This window comes from Meleagris gallopavo, chromosome 1 (genome assembly GCF_000146605.3).
Source record: "Meleagris gallopavo isolate NT-WF06-2002-E0010 breed Aviagen turkey brand Nicholas breeding stock chromosome 1, Turkey_5.1, whole genome shotgun sequence".
In the NCBI taxonomy this organism is placed as follows: Eukaryota; Metazoa; Chordata; class Aves; order Galliformes; family Phasianidae; genus Meleagris; species Meleagris gallopavo.
This window is the reverse complement of record NC_015011.2, coordinates 138469447-138484139: the sequence shown is the minus strand read 5'-3', so window position 1 is coordinate 138484139 and position 14693 is coordinate 138469447. Positions and strand designations below refer to the sequence as shown.

General features: G+C 37.9%; 2 protein-coding genes across 4 annotated transcripts; both read left to right on the top strand.

The window, feature by feature from the left end:
* Positions 1 to 330: 330 nt before the first annotated feature.
* Positions 331 to 9920, top strand: LOC104917419 (basic immunoglobulin-like variable motif-containing protein). 2 transcript variants are annotated; one of them, XM_010728622.3, is made up of 6 exons: positions 331 to 448; positions 1263 to 1395; positions 4477 to 4548; positions 5336 to 5419; positions 7248 to 7344; positions 8421 to 9920. In XM_010728622.3, the coding sequence occupies exons 2-6, from the start codon at positions 1310 to 1312 to the stop codon at positions 8709 to 8711; spliced, it is 630 nt and encodes a 209-aa protein (XP_010726924.1). In that variant the 5' UTR covers positions 331 to 448; positions 1263 to 1309; the 3' UTR covers positions 8712 to 9920. The 2 variants fall into 2 exon arrangements, with proteins under 2 accessions (XP_010726924.1, XP_031413612.1); XM_031557752.1 differs by lacking the exon at positions 4477 to 4548.
* Positions 9921 to 10527: 607 nt separating this feature from the next.
* LOC104917418 (DNA repair protein complementing XP-G cells-like) lies at positions 10528 to 14220 on the top strand. Of its 2 annotated transcripts, none has more exons than XM_010728621.3 (6): positions 10528 to 10622; positions 10926 to 11026; positions 12028 to 12203; positions 12702 to 12817; positions 12909 to 13001; positions 14130 to 14220. In XM_010728621.3, exons 2-6 carry the CDS (start codon positions 10939 to 10941, stop codon positions 14203 to 14205), a joined length of 549 nt encoding a protein of 182 aa, XP_010726923.1. In that variant the 5' UTR covers positions 10528 to 10622; positions 10926 to 10938; the 3' UTR covers positions 14206 to 14220. The 2 variants fall into 2 exon arrangements, with proteins under 2 accessions (XP_010726923.1, XP_010726922.1); XM_010728620.3 differs by having other exon boundaries at positions 10922 to 11026.
* Positions 14221 to 14693: the final 473 nt, after the last annotated feature.

The following is a 14693-nucleotide window of genomic DNA, read 5'->3' as shown; positions in this document are numbered from 1 at the left end:
AAATCATGGCTGGAACTTGGCAATACAGAGCTTGGGCCTTTCTGAAGGTTGAATAACTGAAAATTAGATGCAAAAGGGATGAACAGAATAGGGCTAAGTTTCTAAATCCAATGCTTTGCTAATTATGCGTTCCATAAAAGGTCTGAGAAAGCAAAGGAAAAAGCTTTGAGTATTTATTTACCTTCCTTGAATGATTTGTGTTGTGGTAATTTGCAGTTCATATACTAGTGTTATGGGTACTTAGTAGCACACTGTAACTTCTTTTCTAAACTGTCAAGCAGGGAAGTGAGGAAAAAATAAAATTGCATTTAATAATTCTTGAGTTACTGCAATCTTTAAACTTACTGTTTCAGATGGTTTAGGCAAATAAATGATCACTTCCATATCAAGGGGTGCTCGTATGTTCTGTATAAACCTCATGGAAAGAACAAGACAGCTGGAGAAACTGGTAAGTAGCTAATCCTAAAACATTCACCTTCCTGTATATAAATTGAAAAAAATCTGCAGTGTACTGCATTTGGCAGGGCAAATTATTTATTGCTTCTGTTTCAGGTAATCTATCAAGTAGCTCCGAATTGCCTGATGTTTTCTGATTTCATTTTTTTTCTCATATTTTGTGAACGCTTTCATTTGAAATCTAAAAATAATTAAGATATCCTGTGCTGTAGAATTTTAAAGTAGCCAGGTTTCCTGGCTGTGTTTGCTGTAATATTGGAGAAGCAGCAATTTTTAAAAATTATTATTATTTCAACATTTTGGAAATCTGTGTATAAAAATTTAGAATGTACAACATCAGAGTATTAATATAATAACTAAATTTAACTAAATTAAACGTTTTGTATTTCTAAAAATAATTTTCTGAAGCTGTTCTCACTGATAGTGATGGTTGTATACCATGATAACGATGGGGCAAGGGCAAATTGTTTTAAACTAAGACAGTGGAGATTTAGATTAGATACTCTGAACAGGTTTTTCACTCTGAGGTTGGTATGATTTTGATGTATTTACATACTTCATATTCCACTTCCTTAGCACAGTCTGTGGAAGGTGCTAACTTATTTTGTACCAAGACAGAAATAAAACACTAGGTCAAAAGTTTTGAATCAACACTATTTTGCATGTTCCTGTCAGAGCACATACTCTAATTTAAAAAAAAATAAGTGATGTGACTATTTTATAGTAGGAAGTACAACTTTGTTGTTGTTGAATATGTTTGCTGGATCCAAAGCACTCCGAGCTGTAACATCAACTTTCTTTTGTAGCTGTGGGGGCTCTTGCAAAGCTAACACGTGGATTGAAAGATGAATCAATGGCCTACATCTACCATTGCCAAAACCATTATTTTTGTCCAATTGGATTTGAAGCAACCCCAGTAAAAGCTAGTAAAGCATATAGGTAAGGTTGGATGCTTATGCTTATTTTAGTGGACAAATGTACAGAAAAGCTTACTGCAAGTTGATACCATTTTTCTCCTTTAGTAATATTGTGTATGTTGTGAAAGCATTTGAGTCTGAACTAGCGAAACACTCTGTATTCTTAAAGAAATGAGTTAAAGCTAAAAACAGCTGAGCAAGCTAGATTGAGAGAACTTAAACAGAAAACCATCAGTGGTAGTTAGAAGTCACTGAAAGATGTGTATTTGTATGGAGTAGTTACTTAAAGGAAGGACAAGTAGCAAGTCTGGAAAAAAAAAAACACAACACACACACACACAACAAAAAAAGGCAAGGTGGAAGTGCAATGTATGACTTAGGAACCAGAAGTAAAAAGCTTTGCAGTGGTACTAATCCAATATGGAATAGACATGATGAAATCTGCAAATGCTGAAACAAATATTTGTTTATGGTGAGAACAGGGGATCTTGTAGTACTTTTATTAACGGACTTATATATGTTTGCAGTGTTGACTAAGAATGATGGCAAAATTGGAGTGTAAAGCTTAGAAAAAGAAGTAAAACTATCTGAATAATTTGTTACCAGGAATCTTGAAAAGAGAGGTGGTGAGAAGCTTGAAGAGGTTTCTGTCATAGTATGTTTGGCTTTTATAACCGACTATTGTAATGCTGAAATACTTCTTGAAGACCAGGGAAAATGTAATATGACAGTTGTTTTAGAATAAAAATATGATTTTAATTTCAGATTTGTCAGTAATTTGACATTACTCAGGATAAAATAATGGAACAATCAATATGAGTTTCAATTAAATATAGGTTTAAATGGAAATTGATGACATTGATTATATTAGGTTGAATTCTGCGTAAAACCACAAATTTCCTCAAGATTGACATTTTTCAGCTCTAGCGAACTTCATCTGAGACTTTGTAATGTTATTAACTTGCTACAATATGATATACTGAGAGTAGTTTTTCTTCTTTGTACATCATTTACAGAATCATACTCAAATTGTTTTTCCTGTCTCTAAGTGGTTGTGAACAGTATGTGTCAGAGGTTTTCTGTTGCACTTTCTCAAGGTTCATCTGCTGATCAGTATTTAGTAATGGTATCAATGAACATAAGAAAACAATCTCTGACAAAATTAGCAGATCCCAATAGCAGGAAAGAAGATGTAATGAAGAGTGTAAGTCACTGGTGTGAGGTGAGCCTCAGTCTTGCACTTTGCTTACCAACCAGTCGGTGATTTGGCTGTGTTGAAATATGTAGTGACACATCAGGAAATGAAGAAATGTTAACTCTGCTTCTAGAATTTAGAGCGGTAGCTGTATGGGTGCATCACCTGAATCTAATCTGTTCCCAGTGTAAGGCTGTAACCAAAGGATTAATGAAAATTTCTATAGACTCATAGAATCGTTGAGGTTGAAAAAGACCACTGAGATCATCTAGTTCAACTGGTGACCCATCACTACCATGCCCACTAAACCATGTCCCTCAGTGCCACATCTACTCTTTTTTTTATTTTATTTAAAACCTCAAGGGATGGTGATTCTGCCACTACCCAGGGCAGCCTGTTCCAATGGCTCATCACTACTTTGGAGAATAAATTTCTCCTAATATCCAACCTGAAACTTCCTTGGTGCAAGTTGAGGCCATTACTTCTTGTTCTATCACTGTTACCTAGGAGAAGAGGATAATCCCTATCTCACTAAAACCTCCTTTCAGGTAACTTTATAGAGTGATGGCGTCTCCCCTGAGCCTCCTACAGGCTAAAGCATCCCAATTCCCTCATCTGCTCAAGTCTTTATCTCTGTACACTTCACAGCTTCATTGTCCTTTTCTGGTCATGCTCCAGGGTCTCAAATGTCTTTCTTGTAGTGAGGGACCCAAAACTGAACACAGCACTTGAGGTGTGGCTTCAGTAGTGCTGAGTACAGAGGGACAGTCACCTCCCTAGTCCTGCTGGCTTAACTATTTTTGATGCAAGCCAGGACGCCATCGATCTTCTTGGCCAGCTGGGAACACTTATGGCTCATGTTCATCTGGCTATAGACTAACACCCGCAGGTCCATTTCTTCCATACAGCCTTCCAGCCACTCTGCCTCAAGCCTGTAGCGTTGCATGGGGTTGTTGTGACCAAAATGCAGGACCCAGCACGTGGTCATTTTGAAGTTCATACAATTGGCCTCAGCCTGTTGATCCTGCATTTCTAGATCTCTCTGTAGGGCCTTCCTACTCTCAGGTAGATCAACACTTCCTCCCAACTTGCTGCCATTTGCAAGCTTACTGAGGGTGCATTCAATTCCCTCGTCAGTATATGAACAAAAGAATATATAAGGTGGTAGTGTTTTTTTTTTTTCTACGGTTTCATTTTATTTTATTTTTAAATTGAAGTTTCAATCAGTGACATGCTATGTGGGTGAAAAGGGTAGCCCAAATAGAAGTTCAGCACATTAATCTACTTAAGATTACTGAACAGTTAATGACTTGCTTACTCCATCACTTGCTAAGAGTATGCACTGGAAGAGTAAAAGAGTTAAAGTAATAAATAAAATGTGCAAATTAGATTGAAAGTGCAGTTAAAAAAAAGTAGTGTGATCCAGTGTGTGGAAATTTCTGATGCTTTATAAATCTAGTTTGAATTTATGTTGCTTAGTAGTGAACAAAAGCAGTGATTATAGTATTTTACCCATGATTGAAATGGATTCTCAGTCACTACTGTTACTACTTAAGTCAATATTTGATTTCTTAACAACAGATCTCTCCTAAAGATGTAATATGAAGTAATGAGTTCAAGGAGCTTTTACAACCTTATTTTAGGCTGATGCTCAAACCATAGGAGCATCCTGTTTTCTTTCTGTCTTCTAACATCTTGCTCTGAAAAATCATGTTAGTACTCCAGAGGCACTGGTATTAGATTTTGTAGTAATTCTTGTATAATTTTTTGCATTCTAGTTATAGAAAAGCTTTTGATTAACTGTAATACTAAGAGACATTTAAGCTTCAAGTGAAATGGGTAGACAGATTGCCAGGCTGAGCTTAGTAGACAGTTCTTAGGTCAACCATAGACTTCCTATGATCTTAGGTTGCTGGATTTAGACTCGGGAGACCTGGGTTCGGTTCCCAGTTCAACCACAGACTTCCGTTGTGATTTTAGGTAAGTCAATCTATCCTGTGTCTCAGTTTACCAGGTATGGGATGATGGAGTACATTGTTACTTTACAGGGAATGTTAGGAATAAGTAAGCAAATAGTTGCAAGCAGTAAGGCCTTATACTGTTTATTACCTAGTCAGGAAAAATGTCAGCTTTTGTTACTATTGAAACTGAAGTAGCTTTTCATTGGATAATTACACACAGGAAGTCACAGGCCTATGTATCTCATCTGTCTGCTCCAATGTCTGTCACAAACTTTCCCTGAAACAGTTACTGCAGGCCTTGAATTTCTGGAAAGTTGCTCGCAACTGTGAATTAGTATGAAAACAAATGTGAATTAGTATCAGTTGAGGGGTTGGTTTGCTTCGTTTTTTTTTACATTAGGTGCTCAGGAGGAAGTGACTGAAATTAGGAATTATTTTCCTATATGTTACCCTATTTCTTTTAATAATAACTGTTAGGTGGGCTGTAGTTTAAAAATAGTGGAAGGAGGTAATTGATGGTTCTGTCAAAACTGGGGGGTAAAGTGTTTGTTCCCCTCTCACATGGCTTTTCACAACTCTTATTTCTATTCTTGTAGGTATGTTTATATTTAGATCTTACACTAGATTGCCTTTCAACTAAGTAAAGCTATTTTGAAGATCTGTCTTTTCTCTGAATAGTAAGCAGTAGTACTTCCGTCTTGCTTAGATATATATAAAATCTCTGTAATTTTTATGGAGATTTTAATCTTTCTTTCTTTTTAGTATGCACAATAAGTCTTACTATCATTATATCTTCTATTGAACAGAGGTCGTGTTTTGCAGCAAGAAGTAGAATATTGGATCTTAATTGGAGAGCCGAGCAGAAAACATCCAACGATACACTGTAAAAGGTATGTCATTTCATAAGAATTTTTAAGTTAGCCATTTTTAAAAAGCAAGCAATTTTTATGTATCTATTAAGGGCCACTAACAGACTTTTCTGCTGAATTCATTTCTACTGAATGAATATACTGTAGTTTTAAGAGAAGCAGTTGCTTTAATGAGAAGCTTCATCTTGACTTCAGGGCTAGCTTTGCAATTTTAGATGTAGCAGGACTGAGGAAAACCAAAGCCTGTTTCTCTTAGATGTGACAACTTATACCAGTCAGCAGAGAAGACACGTAATGTGCCTGCGATCATATCAGTTGTGATTTGTAGGCTGTGTGAACCTTGACTGAGCACTGGATATCTCAAGATCTAGTTTAGATATAGGTACAACCTGTAATCTGCTGCATCATTAGTTTATAGATGCATAAAACCAATATATTCATGATGAGGTCTGGTTCGTTAGAAGTTGGTGAGTAAACTAGATGTACAGATTAGGGCAGCTAGAGGGTTCTGTATTGAAGTTTCAGTGATTTAATTTATCATGGCAAATATAACTGTTAAACAGTTTTCTCAGCTTTATTTGATGTTCTATTTTGTAGAGCTTAGTATTAATATCTGGAAGGAAAGGAACAGTGCAAAAGAATAATATTTCTCAGGAAAGAAGTTCCTTGGCCAAAACAAAAATTTTAACAAATATGTTCTGCCATGCAGGCCAGTTTATTATGCAGTAGGGTTTTTCTAATGAATTAGGAAAAGAACTGTTGGGAGGGCAGGAAGTCACAAAACTACTTTTTCTTTTCTTTATTCTCTCAACTATTTTGAAAGATTATTTGAAAGAACTTATCTGATATAGACAGACAGATTGATCTGAGTACCTAAAACTCAATTTGTCTTTTTCTTGATTTGTGATGTGACTATCCACAGTTGTGAATAGCTGCATGTTTTGGACTGTTGAGATTAAGTGCAACAAAACAAAAAATCACACTATGTATGTGTTTCCTGTATTGAGAAACATAATACTATGCATCCTGCTGACAAACATTGTCCTGTGGTGTATGAATTACAAATGAGAAATGCAAACTTGTTGTAATACAACAGATGTCACCATGGTAAAAACAGTCATTCCTCAGTCCCACCAAAAGCTAGCAAAAAGTTCTGTGTATTAGGTAGGATGGGAAAAAGGTTGGGACAGGAATCTGTTTTCCGAACTTGGAAGGTGTTATAAAAGAGAAATGTGTAATTTGACATTTGAAAAACTGAAAAAGTGGTATATAGACATAAAGATGTGTAAAATACAGGGATATTTATTTGCTCTGGTCTAATAAGAACTATGAAACTGAAGAGCTGAGTAGATGGGGAATGATTGAATTGATAGTTTATTAGAGGTGGGACTTAACCCATTCTTCCATTCTGTTCATGGGTAAAACTATCTAGTAGAAACATTTAGTGGATAAGGAAAACAAGGATTTGACTGAAATGCAATACAACAGCAAAAGGTATAATAGAATAAAAGGAACTTTTCTCTTTGCCAAAAGCACATTTAGCTTCTTCCTTTCAAAAGTTGTTGTGTTGCTTGCCAACTCATCAAATGACTTGTGATGCAGTTATTCATTTTGGAAGCTGTTAACTAAGAGCAGCACAGTATCTGTGAACGCTTCCATTTAAAAGTTAAGTTTTTATATCTAACTTGATGTCTCCAATACAGGGGTGTTTATATTTTTACACATTTGCTTATCTTTAAATTCCTCTTAAGACTGTTTAAAACCTCAGATTTCTATTCTTCTGTATGTAAGAGAGGTGCATGGTTTTGAGGCTTCAGATTCTCAGCTGAGTAGTAATCTTACTTTGTAGGTGGGCAGATATTGTCACTGACCTAAACACCCAAAATCCAGAGTACCTAGATATTCGACACCTAGAGAGAGGACTGCAGCATCGGAAAACAAAGAAGGTAAGATAAATGCTAATTAGAAGGAAGAAAATTTGTGATAAATTCTGGCAAACCTATTCATACTTAATTAAAAATTTTGTATGAAGTGATTGCAGAAGGAAAAAGTCAAGTGTGTGTACCTGCATGCAGTCACGAATGTTTACTTGCAGAGCAAGACATGATTTAACAGTAGCCTGGCATATGCTAGGCTGTCTGCCTATACCATATGTTTGGCAAAAATATTTAACCTTGTTGGCTTAAAATGCAGCTGCAGCAAGTATGGAAATATTCTACAGATAAATTATAGACTGATCCTCTGAATCCTCTTGATGCTACATGTAGTCTGGAAAGAAAATACAGTAGAGTATCAGACAGAAGAATGCATGTGCATCTATTAACTTTATATTGTTATGTATTATTTATGTACCATTATAACTATATATATTACTGTATTTCTTTCCTATAGATATGCTTCTATCTTGTGTGTGGGGGAGGGGACTCTATTTTTAATTTGCAGGTTGAAAGTCTGAAATAATACACTGGAGAGATTACTTGAAATGTGGAGATAATATGGAAGATGGTGTCAACATGATGACAAGAGACCAGAACAGACAATTTGTGTGAAGATGGCTGGAGAGTAGAAAGACTAGCAGAACATAGGTTGTATTAGCGATAGGTTGTACTAAACCATGAGGAGTAAAATGGATTATTTAAAAAGATAAGAAAGAAGACAGATGCATCATAGACTGGCCAAGGTTGGAAGAGACCTCCAGGATCATCTAGTCCAACTATCCACCTACCACCATTATTTTGGCACTAAATCATGTCCCTCAGTAGTACATCTGAACATTTCTTGAAAACTTCCAGGGATGGTGACTCAACCACCCATTCCAGCACCTCTGGGAAATTATCAGAATTGATTGAGCAAAGTTTTTTGTTTTGTGGGTATAGTTTTGTGTTGCTATAGTTGTTGGTTTGTTTGTTGCTGATGGTTTTTTTGGTTTTTTTTAAGAATTCTGTAACCTAGAAAGATCTTTATTTCAAATATTTACTTAAGCATGAAAGCACATTTGTAATAACTTTTTAAATTTTATTAGGTTGGAGGAAATCTTCATTGCATCATCGCCTTTCAGAGACTTAACTGGCAAAGATTTGGTCCTTGGAATATTCCATTTGGAAGTGTCAGACAGGATAAACAATCCCTAACACAAGGACAAGGTATTGCCAAATCTGAAAGCGAAGACAATATCTCTAAAAAACAACATGGACGACTGGGTCGATCTTTCAGTGCTGGTTTCCATCCAGAATCTACATGGAAAAAATCTAGTCTTCGTGAGAGAAGGAACAGCGGGTATCAGAGCTATAATGATTATGATGGAGATGATTAGAATGAACTTTAGTTAATAGAGTTTATACATCAAAGTTAGTTTTAATCAACACAGAGTAGGGGTTTATTAGTCCTAGGATACATACGAATAGAAAATATGGTATAAAATACAGCTTTGTAATCCTTAAATCAGTTATGAATTATATGGTTGCAGTGGATGACATCTGATAGATGAACTGACAGATAAGCACAGATTATTGTACTTTTGTAATCAAAAGCAGATATGACAGCTAAATCAATCACTTATTTTGAAATGACTATACTATATCCTGATCTGTGAGAATAAAACAGCAGATTGAAATTAGCCAATGCAACAAACAGATTTCATTGAAAATACTTGATATTCAGAAGCATGAAAATGTACTATATGACTTTATAAAAAGGCTTATACTGCATATGGTATAAGGATAGAAGTAAACATTTGCCTTCCTTTTTAGCATTCCATTTTGTTAAGGCTGCTGATATCCACTGAAAAGAGAGAAATTACATAGGTTAGAAAACCTTGTCAGATTAACAAAATGAATGTATATTCTCAATCTAGTTGTCATTAGAATTCTGTGAGTCAGATAATCCTGTTTTGTAGGTAGATCCCAGTTACTTTTCCCATAGTGAGATACCTGTTTTAGACTGAGAAGAATTGGTGGCAAGGAAGGTTTGAAGAGGGACATTTACTGCTTTTGCTCTGTGGATGCAGAAACAGATTTCCTATCCTGTGTGCTCTGGTGAGCAGTGACTTCATAACACAAACTTGTGAAAATCAGTTTTATAAAGCTGCATTTAACCTGAGCCCAATGAGCTGGCTGAACAGAGTGTTCTGCTGGCAATTATTTTTCTTGTTCAGTCTTAAAACTGCTGCTGTTTCTGTGCTACTCTCTTAATTTTGTATGAAGGTGATGCAAGTGCCGAAAACTGCTGGCAGCCCTTATGATATACCTCTATGCCAGCAAACAATCCAAGTCTTTTCAGGTGTCCATGTGCAGTCGTTTTTGTTTTTTTTTCCTTTCTTTCTGGTTTATTCAATTGTTTGCCCAAATGCATCTCGGCAGTTGTAACTTTGTGTGCAGACGTTCATACCTGCTCAAGGATTTTTATTTTTTACGTAAAATGATTTGTCATGTAATGCAGGGTTTTTGTAGGTTGATGCTATTGTTAACCAAAAATGGGAGGGAGACTTTCGGACTTCTGTTCATTCAATAAAATTTGTTTTCTATTTTGTCTTATTTCTTTTGTCTTGGGAAGAAACATTTATGGAAGCCTTTCAGGAAACTATGTAAATGAAGGACTGGATTAGCATATAGAATCATTAAGGTTGGAAAGGACTTGCAAGATCATGAAGTCCAACCACCAGCCCATGCCCACTGCCTGTGTGCTTAGGTACACACACAGTTCTTGAGCACCTCCAGGGACGGTGACTCCACCATCTCCCAGGGCAGTCTGTGCCAGTGCTTCACCACTCTTTCTAAGAATAATTTCTTCTTTCTTTCCAGCCTATTTAGCTGACTAACCCTGGGGTCAGGACCGCTTTGCTCAGAAGGCTGCATACCCTTCTACTACTTAGCATCCTACAGCTTTCAAGCTGATGGTTGAACAAAGCTTTTGAAAACGTAGGCGGTTTCCAGGTGAACCTTCTGCAAGCTGAATTTGGACCGGGAATTTAACTATTTAAAAGGTTGACCCCCCCCCTTCCCTAGCGAGATCCTTATAAGGCGGTTTCGGCCCCCCCCACCCCCCCAATCATGGCGCCCGGCTCCACCCCGCCAGCTCCCCTTCCCGGCGGGTAGCGCGGCAGGGCGGTGAGCACGCATGCGCACCCGCAGCGGGAGGCCGGCGTACGGTGAGGGGTTTCTCGGCCTGGATCGGGTGTCCCCCTCTCGCGTCGGACTCCGCCCCCAGACTCTTACCGCGCTGCCAGGTGAGCGGTGCTGCGCGCGCTGAAGATCGTCCATAGGGCGGCTCTCTCGCTGGGGTCAGACCAGTTAAGCGGTACCGGGCGGCCGCGGGGAGCGCAGACCTGCGTCGCGCTTGACCGACATTTGAGGGTTCTCTTGTGTTAAACCCTGAGAGTGCCATCCGAAGCGACGGGGCGGCGTTAGTGGCTTTGGGTTATTTGTGGTAACAATGCTCTTGAGTTTTCGATGGTAAAACTTCAGCTGTTCATACGGTTCTTGGGTTATACATTGAATTGTACCTCATTGACTCTTCTCTCTCAAGGTAGCTAAGAAAGGGCAATGGGAGTTCAAGGACTTTGGAAACTGCTGGAGTGCACTGGAAGACCTATAAACCCAGAAATACTGGAAGGAAAAATTCTTGCTGTTGGTATCCTTTAAAGTAAGGCTAAGGAACCAAATTTGTAAGAGAATTTATTCAAACCACTTCACTTAATTCTATATGAACAGCTTTTTAAAAAAAAAATATTTTAAATTGTGACAATACTTTGATATTTTGCCCTTCTACTATGTGCTGTTGAGATCTCACCTGGAGTACTCTGTCCAAATGTGGAGTCCTCATCACAAGAGAGATGTGGACCTGCTCAAGTGCATCCAGAGGAGCACCATAAAAATGAACCGGGGATGGAACACTTCTCCTTTGAGGACAGGCTGAGAGTGCTGGGGCTGTTCATGTTAGTGGAAAGAAGGCTCCAGGGAGACCTGAAAGCAGCTCTTTAGGGGGGCTGTAAGAAGGAAGGAGATAGGCTTTAGCAGTGTCTCCTGTGACAGGACAAGGGGAAATGGTTTCAAACTAAAACCATTTTTAGTGGTATTTAGATTGGAAATAAAGAAAAAGGTTTTTACGATAAGGGTAGTGAATGAAGTAGTGGAATAGGTTGCCCAGAGAGGTGGTGGATGCCTGGAGACATTCAAGATCAGTCTGGAAAGGGCTCTGAGCAGCCTGATCTACTGTAAGTGTCCCTGTTCCTTGCAAGGAGTTGGACTAGGTGACCTTTAAAGGTTCCTTCCAACTCAAATTATTCTGTGATAATTGTTTCTAACTTTTGTATGAGCTTTCCTATCGTATAAACTTGGTTAAATGCTAGAAAAATGTTAGAAAGATGTGGAAATAAGTTATTCTTCTTTTATTTATAAACATTACTGAGGAGATAATGCTTGCTGCACAGCAGTTTCAATTTTACTTTTTGTCCAGGGCAAGAGAAGCAAGGATTTATTCTTCTCTGAAGTTCACAAATATATGGTTAACAGTGGGTTCAGTAGGCCAAGCATGGAACAGTAAGCCACTCAGTCAAATCTGCACTTTATAGAAACTGTTAACATGCAATCTCACGTCTATATCATATTATCTCCTCTTAACCATTCTTTAAGATATCAGTATTTGGTTGAACCAGGCAATAAAGGGAGTCAGAGATCGTCATGGTAATACTATACAAAATGCTCATCTCCTCACTCTTTTTAATCGACTCTGCAAGTTGCTGTTCTTTCGAATTCGGCCTGTCTTTGTTTTTGATGGGGAAGCACCACTTCTGAAGAGACAGACCTTGGTATGTACTTTTTCTGAGTCACTGCAATATAAAATACATGTGCATGTCTGTTGATACTGAGTAGCCATTTTAAAATTCCTTGGATTCCATGGCTTCAGCCATGAGGGTGGAGGGCTTGAAGCACACTGTTGTGCAGATGTTCTTCATAATCCCAGTCTTCGTCAGCTCTTGGAGCATGCAGCTTCTCCCTTTTGATTGATATATTTTCAAGTTTGGTTTTCACACCTACTAGATTGTAGAGAGGTGGATGACAGCAAAAGACTGACTTCTACTTCAGAATGGATCTGAACATGACTCTTGCAGGCGTTTGTACCCAGAAGCTGAAAAACACTGAGTCCCACGGAGGCCACTGACCCAGCCTTAGAGGATTTGAAGGCTATGCCTATGTAGAGTGAGTTAGGAGTTGCTCATAGGCTCAGCATGCAGAATTCTAAGAGTTGTTCACTTGATGCATATCTGCAGCACCCAGCAAAATTAACTGGTGTTTTTTGTTCACAGGCAAAGCGAAGACACAGAAAAGAAATGGCCATCAGTGATTCCAGGAAAACTGCAGAGAAACTCTTGAAAACATTTCTGAAGAGACAAGCTATCAAAGCTGCTCTTACAGGCAAAAGGCAGGAATAAAAATTATTTTGCCTTTGTTTATATGTGGCAGCTAAGTTTCATGTAGCTAAAAATCATTGTTGTCTTCTTTTTTTCCCTAAGCAATGAAGTTTATCCCAGTATTACACAAGTTCGAAGAGAAGAAATTGATGATATTTATGTATTGCCCTCTTTACAGGATGAAGAGAAAAACAGGTAGGTAGAGTTAAGAAAAATAGCTTCAATGATTGTAATAAACTCAGATAAGAATATAAAATACTGTTTTTGAAGTTGTTGGAAGATTTTTGACCTGTATGATTCCTTAATATGTAACATATCTTCAGTTTGTGTTTTATTTCAATTTCTTTTTGGAGAGATTGGATTGTAGCTTGGATCCAGAAGCCTTCTAGTTATTTATTCTAGAGTAACTAATAGAACAAGCTTTCAGCCTGTAGATTAGATTTCTACCCTGAACTCTTGTTGAGGACACAGAGTACTCCCTCACTTTCTATGGCTACATCTATGAGAGTAAATGAACCTGACTGTTCAAGTGGGTAGCTGATATGTGACAGCTGGATGCTGGTTATTGTCCCCTCATCCAGTGGTGTAGATGCACTGAGCAGAAGTAGACATATTTGTCAAATATGTGATATCTTAAATAAGGGCAAGGGAGGTGATTGACCACCACAGCTCTTCCTATGTGAAGCCCCATCTGGAGTACTGTGTCCAGGCCTGGGGCCCCCAGTACAGGAGGGATGTGGAGCTGTTGGAGTGGATCTGGAGGAGAGCCACAAAGATTATCAGAAGGCTGGAGCACCTAACCTATGGAGAAGGTTTGAGGGAGCTGGGCTTCCTTAGTTTGGAGAAGATCTGGAGAGACCTAATTGTGGCCTTCCAGTACTTGAAGAAAGCTTACAAGCAGGAGGGAGACTGACTTTTTAAATGATCTGATAGTAACAGGATAAGAGGCATGGCTTTAAATCATAAAGGGATTTAGGTTAGATGTTAAGAAGAAATTTTTTATTCAGAGGATGGTGATGTACCAGAACAGGATGCCTGGAGAGGTTGTCTTATCTGAGGAGATGTTCGAGACCAGGTTGGATAGGATCCTGGGCAGCCTGATCTAGTGGGTGGCAACCCTGCCCACAGCTGAGGGATTGTAACTAGATATCTCTGAAGTCCTCTTCAGTCTAAGCTATTTTATTTGTGTGTGTGTACTTTGCTGTTGTGTGTATTTTGGTTTTTCTTTCCTAAGTGTCAGGGAGGGAAAGCTAATATCTTTTTGCTTAAAATACAAATTTGATTTACCTGAGGAAATGTCTTTTTTCCTGCTGTGATTTTTAGCTCAGAGGAGGAAGAAGAAAAAGAATGGGAAATAAGAATGACTCAGAAAAAGCTACTGCAGGTAAATACATCCTAATTCCCTTGTTGTTGTGAACTATCCTGTCAGTGCTATGTTTCTTTAAATAAAAAAAAGTTTGGTTTGAAGGTATAGGTGTTGTGATAGCATTACTGACCAAGTAAGCAAGTTGATTTTAAGAATGCCATAATTTCCTGCAAATCTGAAAATATAACTGGAATTTTCTTCACTTGAACACAGCAGAATAGGAATTATTATGGCTTCATTTTAGACTACTTTCTCTGGAATAAAAGTGTTTCTTCTGTAATAGGAAAAATTGAAATGTGTGCATTTTTTCACATGTGTATGCGCAGATAAGACAGCATATTGAACAGAATTTGCATACTTACCTGAGTACAGAGTGATGTTGAAATGCATTGGTCCTTGAGTTTTCACAGACAAACTCTATATTCCTTTCTGATGCGCTCAGAGGAAGAGGAGAAAAGAAACACATGCAGAGCTAAGCAGAATGTGTAATAAATTGTAAATTATTTTTTCTTTCCAAAAAA